The sequence below is a fragment of the Gopherus evgoodei genome, chromosome 3 (genome assembly GCF_007399415.2).
Source record: "Gopherus evgoodei ecotype Sinaloan lineage chromosome 3, rGopEvg1_v1.p, whole genome shotgun sequence".
Taxonomy (NCBI): Eukaryota; Metazoa; Chordata; order Testudines; family Testudinidae; genus Gopherus; species Gopherus evgoodei.
Genome location: NC_044324.1, coordinates 175,540,817 through 175,556,133, shown reverse-complemented (window position 1 = coordinate 175,556,133; position 15,317 = coordinate 175,540,817). Strand labels below are relative to the sequence as shown.

Genomic DNA, 15,317 nt, shown 5'->3' with positions numbered 1-15,317 from the left:
AGTACATGTGGGTGATGGCTTTTTGTACATGTAAATTCTGTCTCCTAAGCCTGCATGTGATTGAATCTATCACCTTCACACGCAGGTGATAATGCACAAAGAAAGGTTGGGATCCAAATGAAAATCAGATTCTTTGTAGCTGTTCAAGGGGAGGGATTAGGGGAGATGCTAGAGGAACATGTGAAGTGATTGCTTTGTGAAGTGGGGATTTTACCTCAACGCCCCTCTCTGCATCCCCGGAGTCATTTATGTCTTTCCTTTCTCACTCCACTTATTTTCTTCTATTCTCCATTAGTATGTGGAACTACATGGTGCTTTGCAGATAATTTAAACAAGCAGGGTCCCTGCCCCAAAGACTCATCATCTAACTCATGCAAATGCAAGTGACAAGACAATATTTCAGGACAGAGGAGGTGCTGAGACATTGTCAGAGGGCAGAGCAGCATAGAAAGAAAAGCTTCCCAAAAGGAATGGACTTTAAAGAGTATGTAACAGAGATGGCCGGTCCTAGTGCACAGGAAGTGGAGAGGTTGTTGCCAGTATGGAGTATGACCAGAAATAAAGTGCACAGCAAAAAGTATGAGAAAAGGACAACGGGGAAGATGGGAGAGAGACTGTGAAGTGTTATCATCTCTATTCAGTTATAGAACTTATAATGATAGAATGTCAGGGTTGGAAGGGACCTCAGGATGTCATCTAGTCCAACCCCTTGCTCAAAGCAAGACCAATCATTACTTTTTTCCTGTAAAGATTCCAAAGACTATCTAGAAGGAGGAGTCACTTTTTTGTCTCCTGCTGGGTGGCTGTGTCAGAGTGCACAACAATACTGTGCTGCAGTGTAGGAAAGGAAGTGAAGAATACTTTATTTAATTGAAAATGCAGGAGGAATTTTGATCAGTAGATTGTAATGATCCATACTGGTATTTGGCTGGCACAGTGGGGCTAGTGTGCCCTTACCTCTCAGGGAAGAAAATTTCATGGGGTCTTTCTTGATCACCAGCAGTCAAGGCACTGATTTACGTATCTTCCTAACACCATATGGGAGTGCTGATTCAACCTAGAGGGAAGAGAGGAACACTCCTGCTGATTCACCAGTATCACTCAGTGCAGCACCCGTAGTGCTTGGAGGCCTCCCATCCGAGTACTGCTCTAGCCTGACTGCTTAACCAGTTATACTGATAACATAGGTTAGCTGAGCACTGCTTAGCTTGCGCATTAATAACCTGGCCTGAGGTGCCATAGCTTTCTGTTCTTCCTGCAGATGCTGTGAATGGAATGAGGAGATAAGTCTCCTGATCCAATAATATAATAATGGTCATGTAACCTTCACACTGAATTATTCCCAGTCTACTGTTTCTACACATTTCTCATAACACTTTCAGTTCTGAGAGCAAGATTGGCTTTCAGCGCACTGAGTGAAATACACTCTGTCTCTTATGCCTGGTGAATACTGATAGTCGCTGATACATGCCTTTCACAGTGTTTCTCTTGCCAGCAGGCTGTCATGGGGGAGAGGGAAGAAAGGGGGTAGGAAGACAAGCTCTTTGGGGACTGGTTCTCTCCCTTGGCCAGTCCCCTCTACTCTCTCAGGGCCCACCTGAAGAGCCTGAACTAGTCTCAGGGCAACCATATCAAATCTACTTGCATTAGCAAATGGCTTTTTGCATGTTTCATACTTTAGAGACATATGATGATATGAAGAGTCAAACCTGCTGTGAGGTGTGACTGCACAGAAGGGCGGAGATGAGCTGAAGTCCTGGGTCCTCTTCAGCTCTCTTCTGAGAAGCATCCATCCATCCATGCAGCATGACAGCTGTGTCTTCTTCTTAGGAACACTGGAACTGACCCAGTAAAATTCCAAGGGAACCCAAAGTTATATCTGTGCTACCATTGGATTTTCACAGCTGTAAATAATACTAATTCACTCAGCCCTCGGGCACAGCTGAGGAATGGGAACCTCTTTGCTGCCTTCATTCTCTTGCTGTATAGTTTTGTGAATGCTTAGTTTGAAGAATGCATTGTGAAAAAATAGGCCCTCATTCTGAGAGGTGCTGAATGCCCTCTGCGCCCATTGAAGGAGTTCACCCATTTCTGGGAGGGGCTCAGCAGCTTGTAGGATTGGACCAATAGCTTCTTGTGTATCCCTTCTCTCTCAGTCCTCCAGTAGAAGTCTGGGGGAGGAAGAAATGCTCCTGCCTTCGAGAAAGAACTTACCATACTGTTGTTCTTGTCAAGAGACAAGTTCAGTGCAAGGGCTGCTCTCTGAGTGGAGAGATCCAAATACAATTCTCTGACTCATGCAGGGGCTCCAATGAAGTCAGTGGAGAAATACTGACCCTTAGAGAGTAGACTAATTCCTTTTGTTTCATGATGAAGAGCCTACTTCAATCACATGGCCTATTTTCTTGCCTGTTGTCCATGATTTTTTCAGGTTAATTTTACCATTTCATGTGCTGATTATGTGCCAACAAAGTGCTGACTTGGGTTGAGAACACAGGATGGAAAAATGAATATGTCTATCAATCATTCATTTTAGAGATGGACCCAGACTGTGGCAAAAAAATCTAAGTCATGGAGCTAGCATACCAATGGGTGCAAACTGATGTTATCATTAGTTCTTGATTAAAATGTACTTAACATGGCATGACATTCCAGCTCCCTGAATCAAAAAAATCATCAGTGTAGTAATGCTGGGGAACTGGGCAGTTCACAGACAGCCATAAGCCCAAGTTTTCCTTCCTAGATATGGAGGGAATCTGAGATTGTATGCAATGCGGTGATTGCTCAGTCGTTTGGAAATAAGGGGAAGAATTTGTTGCACTTGAGAATCTGGAAATGTGCTGCAACATCTTATATAGGTAGAAAAAGTTTTTTTTTAATGAGGTGTGTGCTCAGTACCAGGTTGTGATAAACCTGTTGGCATAAAATACAAACTAAGTTGGAATGAAAATTTGTGTTAAAAAAAGCATCTTAAACAGTACCAATAAAAGGCGATATTCAACTAGGATTTACACTGCTTTATATTGCTGCACCCTCTACACACAGCTGTATAAGCTACATCTTCTTGCAGTTGTCTGTAATACAATGAACATTCATGTGGACAGTAACCCTGAGTCAGAGTAGACATTAGTAGCTCTAACAAGGTAATATTTATGTAAAGATGAACTGGTCTTGAAGAATATAACAGTATCATCAATGTACAAAGCACCAATAGGCTTTCTTTTAGCCTAAGGTGTGTATGTGTTAATTTACTCAACCTATGTATTATGGCCAATGGTAGACTGTCCTCGCTAACTTAAATGTTGGAGTTTATTCCCATTGCTCCACCACTTCTGCAGTATTGTAGTGCAGGGCAGCATTTTGTTGCTGTCATTTCTCTAGATTTCCCTTGGAGAACTATGTGGAAGACAGTGTTTTTGTTTCCGGATATAAGCTGATTACGTAAGTCTACCCAGGAAAATACTTTGAAAGTCTAGGTGCAAATATGGGGATTCCTCACCCTTTATTGAAGCATCAAGTATATTAGAGGTAAGACATGTTGCATTAGGGATAGATATGAACTGCAGCTTGGCAACTGCCATTTCCCTATGACTACGCAGAACTATAGAGTAGCTGGTGGTCGACCATATGCACTACTGGTTCTGGAACAGAATAATAGAAATCGAGATGAAAAGACCTCATTTGCCAGTATCTTTCATGTCACTTTTACCACAATGTGCAGATGACTTAGTCCCTGTTCCTATGTTCTCTGAAGTCAACAGCAAGTGTCCTATAGAGATAGAGCCTTATCCTGCACCACTGCTTAGTATACATTTTTGTGTCAAATGCCTGAATGTCTGTCTACCCTGTGTATGTGTAGATTGCTGTTACGTTATTTATTAGCATACCCACTGTGTTATGTTAAGCTCTTATAGAATGTCCATTTTGATAAGTCTGCAAAACTGTAATCTACAGAGTCTTGACTTGTTTACTGTTTCTTTCAGGTTGTTAAATCCAAAGAACTACCTTCGCCAGGACAGCGCTACATTGATAGCAAGGTAGTTAAAACACGAGCTGAAGGGGAATGGCTGTCTTTTGATGTCACTGAAGCTGTACGCGAATGGCTCCATCATAAAGGTGATGAGAAATGCTCTTCTCTTGCCTTCCCGCTCCAACTCTTCCTTCATTACCTGAATTATTTCAGGGTCATTCCAGATGTAAAAATGATCCCCCTCACTTTCATGTTTTGCAGAGAGGAACTTTGGATTTAAGATAAGTTTACACTGTCCATGCTGCACCTTCGTGCCTTCAAATAATTATATCATCCCAAATAAAAGTGAAGAGCTAGAAGCAAGATTTGCAGGTAACAAAACAACAACAAAAAACGAGGGAGGGGTGGGAGGGTGTACAAAGGGCGGTGATGTTTGCTGATTAAAAGATAGAAATAAAGAACTTTTTATGGTTTCTGTAAAATATAAAATATAACTGATGTGGGGGCCTGAGGATGATGAACTAAAGAGCTTTGACTCTTTGCTGGGGGGAATGGGATGATTGAGGACACATGGGTAAAGCCATGTTAACACTGTAAAATGTAACTGGTCCACAACTAAATCGAAGAGATTGCACTGCCATAAGCACAAATGGTTCAGTGCATCCATACTAGCCTGTTCCAAACCATTTTACCTTCAATGCTCTATTGGTATCTATCTCACAATTCAAGGCACAGGTCCCAAAACAGTGGATTTTGGGAGATCTTGAAATCACCAGTGCACTATGGGACATAACTGAGCTGACAGTATTGACTGAACTGTTTCAGTCTGAACTATTTTATTGCTGTCCACACTGGCACTAAAATGGTGCATGCTATAGTAGTGCAGACTAAACCGTTGATTATCCCTGGTGTAGGCAGGTCTAATCCAGACAATGTTTAGAGCAAACTGTTTGCAGCACTTTTGTCTGTGAACGTGATGTGTTTTACAAGTGTGCAAGAGGGACTAAGCAGTTCTTAGCATGGTAAATTTCTCTAGTATAGGCAAGGCAGTAGTCAGGTGTTTGGCTTTCCATTTCCCCAAACAAATGAGTAATGTCATCTTGAATTTGGTGGACAGAAGAGCCATTCACATAACATGAAGAATGTCCTGGTGCCAAACACTGTTTTGGCTGATCACAAGACACTGTTTTTGGAAGGGTAATTGTTTTGCTGCTGATGTAAAACCGTATCAGGCCCTGCTATTTGTGAGTACCTTCAAATGGACTCCCACATCATTGCAGGATGCTAACACCTCCTCTTGCTCCTGGGTGTTTTCACTTGTTTATATCTCTGATGTAACTTTTCAATATGCCTTAACTCTAACTGTAGCATAGATCATTTGAGGAAAAACTATACAGTATGTGCCAAAGTTGTATAAATGACCTACAGTGTTGTATTCGCCAAAGTTCTGTTGTATCTATTGAAGTCCTTTGTCATACTGAATAAGACAAGTAGTGATCTAAGACCATTGTCAATAGCTTCCAAAAAATTTAATTAATCCCAATATCAATGGTCTCTAGTTCCAGTAAATTTATTTTAAAGTCCCCATTGTCAGATATGTACCAGATTAAGGGGCTGGAAGGATTGATTTATGAAGGAAGATTAGCAAAACAAAATAATATGTACTGGTTAGTAATATAGAAGACTATGGAAGATAGGACAAAAAAGCATACAAGCATTTGAAAAATATAAAAATGAGAAACTAAGAGGAATTGCTCAGATGGCACAGTAGGGGTAAAATAGGAATAATGGAATGAAATTAAGCAAAGAAAAGTGTATGTGAAATGTCAGGAGATGATCTAACAGTGTCTTCTGGCCTTAAAAGCCATGAATCTGAAAAGAGAGAGAGCCATTGGATTAGTCTTCCACACAAAGTGGCAAAAGCATCATCATGCAGGTCATTTAAAACTAGCTTAGACAAAGTGGACTTTCCCACGTGGATAGATGATCCAATAAGTCTTTTCCATCACTAATTTTGATAGATCCATTAGTTGACTTCAAAAAGCCATTTAGATAGACTAAAATTGGGGGAAGGCCAATATGTCAAACATGAGGGTACGTGATACTATATATACCTTAATGCAGAGCTCTTAGGTTGTGATTCCCTGCCCCCATGACACACCCACCTGATGTCCTCACCACCAGTTTTCTAAGAAAGAGATTTTTTTAAAGAGATGGTTTATATAATTTGTGAAGAAACAGCAACACAATGTTTATCACCAAAATGTATTTTTTGAAGGTATTGATGACTCCTACATATATTCCAGTGGTGATGGGAAAACTTTCAGGTCCAGTAGGAAAAAATACAGTGGGAAGACCCCACATCTCCTGCTAATGTTATTACCCTCCTACAGACTTGAGTCGCAACAGCCCAGTCGGCGGAAGAAGCGTGCTTTAGATGCTGCCTATTGTTTCAGGTAAATATATGTATAAAGTCAACTTACTTATATTGACTCCTACACGCCTAAAGGCATAACTTGGGTTGTTTCTAACCTGATTTGATAAATTTCTTTTCACTAGGTGTTAACACACAACTCTGCCCCGTGTTCTCAGACGGGTTAGGTCAGTCTATAGTAAAACTGACGTGTCCGTGTGGGATCTGAACCTAATAGGAGATGATTACCCTCAATTCCTATTGAAGGTAATAAGAGTTGAGAGCACTCATGACCTTTAGAAAACAGGAAATCAAGATCCACCAGTACTAGTCCCCAACCGCATCGGTCATGTAATCACAGGAAATAGTTCATGTGAGGATGCTAACCTCCTCAGAGGAAGTTCACCTTGGCCGAGTCTGTACCTGTATGACCTGGGGGGAACAATCCTTCCTAATGTTAAGTCTGGCAAACCGTTGTATATGCGAGCAAAAATAATTGTGGCTAAGCATTGGATTTCAGTATGCTCAGAGCTTCTATTGGTTTCCAAGTAATTGTTTCTTTTTCTTCTTGAATCCCATGAGTGTAGATTCTGCCAGTATCTCATGGTTTAAAGAATTACAGCTGAGTCACATAATTCTATAGGGGTTGGTCAGCTGCCCTGCACATTTCTCTGTTGCAGAGCCACAAAATCTTAAGTCTCCCAGGCACTGTTGTTTCCACACAGGAGACAACTGTAGATTAACTTCTCAAATATATGCCTCTGATTCAACACTGGTAGACTAGTGACTGATGAGCGTTTCCCCTGTACATGGGATAACCTGTCAAATCGTAGCTTAACATCAGTAGTGAGGCAATTATGGGTCTAACTTCAGTGCAACCAGCATTTGGGCCTTTGTACTTGGAATTGAAATCATTGCTTGGGCACTGTATGGAATCTTACAGTTTGAATTAGTATGAGAGTCAGGGGTGAGCTCACCTGTAAAGCATTGCATTATGAAGGAAGCAATTAAATAGATTCTCCCTCCCACTCTACCCTCCCACCCCGCCCCCGTACACACACACACACACACACACACACACACACACACACACACACACACACACACACACACACATACATTGTGGTTCTGAACAATGCATCTGACTGTATTTTTATTTCCAGAAATGTGCAGGATAATTGCTGCCTGCGTCAACTTTATATTGACTTCAAGAGGGATCTTGGTTGGAAATGGATTCATGAACCTAAAGGGTATAATGCTAATTTTTGTGCAGGAGCCTGCCCATATTTATGGAGCTCAGATACTCAGCACAGCAGAGTAAGTCCTGCCTTTTGAGAACTTTGATTCATGTGACTTGTATTAGAACATCTATGTTAAAGCCTTGGCTTGAATTATATTATCATTGCCACCAAATGCCAAAAGCTTTCACAGTGCAAAATATATTATTTTAATGACTTTCTTAGGGTGAAATTCAGCCCTGCAGAGGGGACCAGTGAAGGCCTTTATTTAGAGATTAAGTGGGACTTATGTGACCTTGTGCTGGCCCTCTGCCTGGGAGTGAATTTCATCTTAATTGTGAGCCCATCGCTGTGATATATGGATGCATCATGTATGTCATAAACATCAGGAAGAGAGTGCCTTATCTTCCCCACTGACAAACTGGGCCTTGCCTTGCTGTCTCTGGAGGTTAACATGTTCCAGTTTTGCTAGGCTACCCAAGAAAATGGAGCTTCCACTAAGGATTCTCTTTCTTCCACTTACCAAGTTGCAAAAGCATGGTATCTGCGTGGGGAAGCTTTCACTGCCACTGCCTGGACCTTACCTATTGTTTGGATAACTGGAGGGATTTGGTTTCCACCTTTGATCTGCCACCTTTCACAAATTTCATGAAAATTGAATAGATGTGATTTATTCCCTATTTTTTGTTCTACTTTTAAGTTTCAGTAAATGTGAAAAGTTAAACTTGTTTCCTGATTGTACCATGGAATCTGCAGCTGGATTCAAACCAGAATAATGGCTCCCATTCCTCAAGCCTTCTTTAAAATATCAGATTAGCATTAGCAAGCAATTGGATTACAGCACATTGAACAGTAATCTTGCTTTCTCTAGTGTGAGAAAATCTTATAGTCCAGGCCTGTGTTGATCTTGAATATAAACAATTTAGTATATATGCACTGCATATGTGTGGCTGGCTGGCTGCATCAGTGTAGTCCGGCGGAGTCAACAGGCTCAGATGCAAGAGAGTACAAATTCCCTCTGATACACAGAAGTAGTATGCAAAGTTTGGAGCAGCACTTGTTTTTTAAGGAAGAAGGAAGAATAACTGTCATGGTCACAAATATGTGGTTTGGACAGTTACCCAACAAGTTAGAGGTTGCTTAATAAAGTATTTAGTGTTGCGGCATTGAACAGGACTTCTGTCTCAGCTGCGAACGCTGTGCTGAAGCTCTGGGAAAAGGTCACTTAGTGTTTAACTAACACATTAATGGCATCCTTGGAAATACCTGTGTATCATCAGTGGGTAACCTATATACTTCTCTTAGAGAAAACTGTTCTGCATGTGAATCTAATGTGGCATGAAAACTGCTAACCTGGCCATAGTTGGTTCCAGGCGAGTTTTGCGATCAAAGTCACAATTAATCCATAGCAGCAATAGTGGACACAGCAGCATGGGAGAAAAACAAAGCAATGTCTAACTCAGTGAAGGGTTCGCTTCTCCCTTTGATGCACTTGCAAAACCAGTTAACAGTCAACTAAAATCTGAAAGCATAAATATGGCTCTTTCACTGCCCATCACGTTAACAGAATGTAACGTACAGAATGTACATCTAATACATGTAGATTTAAAGGGCTGAATTTCCAAAGTAGTTTCCATGGATGTCCCTAGAAAAATACCCATAAGTCCATTGTTCCCTCAAATCCCCATATCTGTGCACAAATCAGGTCAATGTATGTGCAAATAAAATCGTTTAAAAATAATTTCCTGTCTTACTCACCTGCCAAGACCTGAGTTTAGTGTTGTGCCTTTCTCCTCCAGCAATTGATTACTGTATATCACTGACACTTTAAAAACATAGTAGAAAGTGAACTTAACTCAGTTCTTGGCAGATAAAAAACCTTTCCGTTCAACTCTGACTAAGCTTATTTACCATTAATAGAAGTTTTGCGCACACATTGTTATTTACTTATATCATTTTATTGCATGGTATTTTGCAGCCAAGTAAGAGGACAGGGCCTCTGTCCCAAGAAGCTAACAATCTAAATAAAGAGGACAGCACCTCAAGGGTATGAGAGATCCCCAAAGCAAAAGAATGCTGAGCATCAGCACCAAATGTGTTATTCATTATAATTTGTGAAGTCAGTGTTGTACAGTGAATTATCCCTGCCAGAGGCCATACCCCTGATGGTTTACAAGCTGGCACAACACAATACAAAACCAAACAGAGTTTGGAATGGTATTTCTAGATGGAAAGTGCTATGGACCAAGTTTTTAGAAGTCTGTTGAAGCAGGAAAGGATATCTTGGTGTATGTTGGTATCTATTGATGATGGGCATAGGGTGAGTGAGGTAGAAGGCATAAAGTTATATTTGGCAAGGGAGACAAATGGGATGAGATCTATTGTTAAAGTGTAAAGTGTGACCAGGGCTACAGGCCTGATCCAAAGAGTATCAAAGTCAATGGGAGTCTTTCCACTGATTTCACTGGACTTTGGCTCTATCGGAGCAAGTGATGCTAGAGACAGAGATAGGCATTGATTATGTGGACACAATGATAAATGTTTTCATCACAGTTTTTTTTTCTTCTTCTAGGTACTTAGTTTGTATAACACCATAAATCCAGAAGCGTCTGCCTCTCCATGCTGCGTGTCCCAGGATTTAGAACCCCTCACCATCCTGTACTATATTGGCAAAACGCCCAAAATTGAACAACTTTCCAACATGGTCGTAAAATCTTGCAAATGCAGCTAAAAGAAGTCCCTGAAACAGCAATAAACAAATACGTAAAAATAACCAAGGAAGAAAGAAAAAGAGATTAAGAAAGAAAAAAAACCTAAGTTCATCAGTGTTAAAAAAATAAAAAAATTAAAAATTAAAAAAAAAAACCTAAAAAGAAGAAGAAAAGCGGTACTAGTCCGAACTGTTTGAAAGTTTGTTTGTTTTGTTTTTTTAAAACTGGCATCTGAAACAAAACATTGAAGGTCTTTATCCTACATTTCACCTACTCAGTTAGTGAGATAGACAAGAAGCAAACAAAAACCAAAAACAACAACAACGACAACAAAAACAAAAAGAACCACACCTTTTAAAAAATAAACACTGGAAGAATAGTGTTACTATGTGAAAGGAAAAAAACAGGAAAATCCCATTAAGTGGAGTTGCTGTATCTGTCCCATGCCTTACTTGATCTCTCTGTATTGTTATGCGATAGACATCCTACTCATTCTTTTTAGTTTTAGTGTTAACAGTGCATTATTTATTTGTATGTAGAAACTATCACATGAACATTTCTTCGCCATTGGAAAAAAAGAAACAAATGTGGACAAAGTGGAGACCAAATAAACTACCAGAAATATGTTTAATGCTTAGGGGAACTCAAGCGCAAAAGATCCTGAAAATAATAGTTAGTTTAGTTCAATTAAAACAGAAGTCAGTTATTACATTATTGAAAAAATCTGCCTTAAAAATGCCTTATTTTATATGCCAGCGACCTAGGGAGGCTTCTTGTAAGGTCTCAAACCCTTGTTTTAAATACTGAAAAACTTACTAATAAAGGACGCTCTGTTTCAGTCTCAAAGACAAGTCTATAAGATTTTTTTTTTACTGTAAATGATTAAAATGTCAGTTTAGTAAACCAGTGAAATATTTAACATGTACTGGTCTAATCTTCAGACCTTAATATGTTGCTGTATAGCTATGCTATGGGATGTTTTGTTCTTTTGGTATATGTAACCATACCTATAGTATTACAATAGGTGGGTAGTAAAAGCCAGCTTAATTGGAAACATATCTGTAGATCTCTGTTGTAAACTATTAAAAAAATTAAGTACTTTATGTGTAATGTGTAAATTTTCACCATATTTTTGTATTCTGTAATACTGTCAACTCTCATGAGTTTGAATTTGAATTTGGGGCTCTTTTTGATCACTCAGTCATGTGTTTCCCTCTAGCTGGCCAGTATGAGTAGAGTCCCTATATTTTGACTTGCACTACAAATACATGTTTTATAATAATTTGCTATACCTGTGCTTTGTATATTGTTCATCATTATGACATAAGCTACCTGACTCCATTTGTTTTTTGTTTTACAAAAAGAATGGATTAAAATATTCTCCTCTTCCCTTCTCCCACATCCTAGTTCATCCACATTTGTAGCAGTGAATCGTAATGCGACTCTGAGTTTTAAACCCAGTTTTGTTTTATTTTCTCGGCTAAAGACAGTCAAGCAGATGGATAAAGGAGCAAGATTTTCAAGAAAGGATTTTGCAGCCTAAGTGATACGAGGCTAGGGCCCAGCCCTACAAACCCTTACACAAGTGAAATTCTCTACTGTGCAGAGGGCCAGGACTGAAGCCCTAATAACAAGGCTTGAGTGGGACTTAATCAGTTCAGAGGCCTTATGTTGGCCTTTGGCACAGCAGTGACTTTTCACCTGCAGTTAGTCTATGGGAGTGATCCTTCTCCCACAGAGGTCAGCAGAAGTTTTGCCATTGACTTCTATGGCATCAGATGAGGCCTAGTGAGCGTTGGCATGTGGAAGGATTTGGAGGATCGGGCTCTATGTCTTCATTTAATCTTTTTTTTTTCCTTTCAGATAACACCTTTTTTTTTTCCTCTTTCTGAAAAAAAGGAACGTAAGTCTCCTAGGAAACTCCTTTGGGCCCTAACAATCTTCAGCGTATTCCAGAGGGAGTAAAAAAAAGATCTACATCGTACACGCTGTTTAAAAATAAATTAATAGCAACAGATCCCTAAGCTAGACAAAGATGTGTAAAAACCATGACAAGGAACAGTTCAATTGATTTCACAGTATAAGTTGTTCTCAATGGCAAAGCTTGAAGCCTGTGCAAGGAAATATGACAATTGGATGTAAAGGGAACATTCCCTCAAATCCAATACAGGAACAGGACCTAGGGTGAGATCCTGGCTCCATTTAAGTTGATGGGAATTTTGCCACTGACTGAAATGGGGTCAGAATTTCAAGCTTTAAAGCAAAACATTAGGAGCCTGATCCTCCAGTGTGTTCACTTGAATTTAGGATAGTGTAACTCCCTTGACTTTAGCAGAGCAGCACTGCTGTAAAACTGAAGTAACATAGTGGAGAATCAGGCTCAAGGTCTGGATTTTACCTCTTTGATTTGCACAGACAGTTCCCATTAAATGAGCCTGTGCTCATTGCTGAGATCGAAATGTAGCCCTGCGAATAATCTGACCCTGCCCATTGTCTCAGTGCAAAGGAGGTATATGAGGGTTTGTATGTGTGTGTGGTTCTTCTAGTAGTATTTATTATTTAGCAAATTGAAATTAACAAATGAAGGGTCCAATCCTACAAACACTTGCAGGAGCGATGTTTACTATCCTGAAGAGACCCGTGGAAATAAACGAAGCTCATTGAGGTAGAAAGCACTGGGACTGCTGGCCTTTGCAGCATTTAGCCCTAATCTGTTTTATTAGCTTCAATATCAGAATTCTGTGGCTCGGGAGGAAGAGACAAGGGCTGGGCAATTAAAAAAAAACCAAACTTGCCATTATCAATTTAAATGCGGCAAAAACCTGGTATTGAAGCTTGATGATTTGAAATAGCGGGATCTGAGATGCCATTAGTGTACAACAACTTACCGTGTGCTGGACACAGCCAAAAGTTTGGGCCTGGGAGGTGGATATGTTTTAAAAAATCTGTGTATAATGCCTTGTAATTACGTTAGGTCACTTTCCCCAAATTGGATGAAGTTTTGTTTTGTATTTTTTACTCAGAAATGCACTGATAGTATTTGAAACGTTCTATTTTACAGCTCCTAAATCTTTCCTTTTTTTGGTTTATTTTTAGACATATATTTCCCGTTAGTGAATAAGGACATTGGGCCTGATCCTACAAAGTGCAGACAGAGCTCCTTTGGGGTGAAACTGGAGAGGGCCAGCGCGAGGAAGGCCCTGGTGCCATTTAAGTTCAGCGCAAAGCCTCAGAATGAGGTGTAAGTGGAAATAAAGAGGCACAGAGGGGCATACTATGGCGCCCCTCTGTCAGGTGCTGATTTCCTTAGTTTGCAATGAAGACGGTGGGAATTAAGGATACTTAGCACTGGGCAGGAGATACTCAGTACCTCACAGGATCAGACTCAAAGAGAAGGGGTGGGGCTGAGGGACAAATCTTAGCACTCAGCTGGTTGGGTTAGGACAGCATTTTTTGTGTGTTTAGCAGCAATACAGTTGTACGGATGGCATGGTTTTAAAAAAAAGGAACATAAAAACAGCTGTGTTGTATTTTGATGACTGATTACCTTGTATTTTAACACAGTGTATGTCTGTTTTTGTGGTGCTCTAGTGGTAAATAAATTATTTCAATTATATGCTTATGTCGCATTCGTATGGCAGTCTTCTTCTGACATAAGAAATCCCTCAGTTCAATACTATATGTCTCAGCCTAATGTGGAAAGTAATTTTTGCATACTTGCTCTTCAAATTGTATTCTGTGGTGTGAATCTAACAAAAACTGTGCTCTGTATGGATGGATCGCTTCTTTGCTGTTTTAGTGCAAAGATTACATAATCCATGCAGTGCTTTTTTCCTTTCACTGCAGTATAAATACAGGCATATTGATTGACAGAAAATTGTTCCAGGTGAATGTAGTGCCAGCAAAAGGTGTTCTGGATTTACAGTCCTGGAGAGTAAAGTCTTCTGTATTCATAGTTACAACATAGGCAGTGGGATTGTAAACCCGTTTCACCTCCTCACTGCTGGGGCCATACCCTGATCTGTGCCACACACAATCAATCTAGAACCTCTCTACAGAGACTACCATCAATCGCTCAACAATTGTGTGGGGGGGCTTTCCCTGCTAGGTCACGGGTTTGTATCCAGACCAGGTCAACCTGGCAGTGACAAAGTAATTTCTACTTCTGTCTGTTCATTTGTGCTAGGTGAAATGAGTCAGTGATCTGAGTCCAGTTCTTGTTCCACATGACAAAGGCTTTTGTCCAGCTCAGACCTCTAGATAGAACTCATTGAAATTGTACAGTATTCACATTGATGAGCTACATAATCATTGTGAGCTCTTGTCTTGTGCAGTTTCCCACACGGTCTCATAAGAGGTCACAACCTTGCCTGCCCTTAGTTCTGTCATGTATTGGCTAAGTGTATGTGTTATACTCTACTTGCAAACCACTGTGTTTATAGTGGTTTGTTCATAGCAGAGAAATAGTTACATGGTTCTATTTCTCTTGACAAGTAATTTGATTCCACTGTTTGTTATGAGAAGAGTCGTTCCCACCCCATTCTGCAATTTACAATCACGTCATCCGAGCAATTAAGAATCAAGGGGCCCAATACCACAATTTTTACTCCCTGGACCATCAGTAGCCTTAGTCACATGAGTAAACATAACTCAAGTGAGGGATGGTCACAGGACTAGACCACAATGTTTTAAGATGAATTTATGAATAAGGTATATTAAAAACTGTTTGCAAACATAGAAGCTGATGGCAAGAAGTGCAGAGCAAGTACAATTCCTGTTGATTTCAGTGGGAGTTAAGGTTCTATCCAAGAAATACTATGCATGCCTCGGGGCTGAAGAAAAAAACCCATCTGTTTGTATCTGGTTATTTAGCATATTTTGCTAATAATAATAATAAATGGACCCCGAGGACTGTAAATATCTTCTTAAACAATTAGGTTTGGGATGAACATTAAAATAATCTTAGGGCTCAGTTCACCAGGTTA

The 15,317-nt window shown here is 40.1% G+C and overlaps 1 protein-coding gene across 1 annotated transcript in view; it reads left to right on the top strand.

The window, feature by feature from the left end:
- The window catches only part of TGFB2 (transforming growth factor beta 2), a 76,977-nt gene extending 63,058 nt beyond the window's left edge, over positions 1-13,919 (top strand). Inside the window, exons 3-7 of the mRNA XM_030557489.1 lie at positions 3,984-4,116; positions 4,232-4,342; positions 6,249-6,426; positions 7,547-7,700; positions 10,194-13,919. Of these exons, the coding sequence (XP_030413349.1) occupies positions 3,984-4,116; positions 4,232-4,342; positions 6,249-6,426; positions 7,547-7,700; positions 10,194-10,352 (735 nt within the window). The 3' untranslated portion in view covers positions 10,353-13,919. The remainder of the gene's footprint in view (positions 1-3,983; positions 4,117-4,231; positions 4,343-6,248; positions 6,427-7,546; positions 7,701-10,193) is intronic.
- The last annotated feature ends 1,398 nt before the right edge of the window (positions 13,920-15,317 follow it).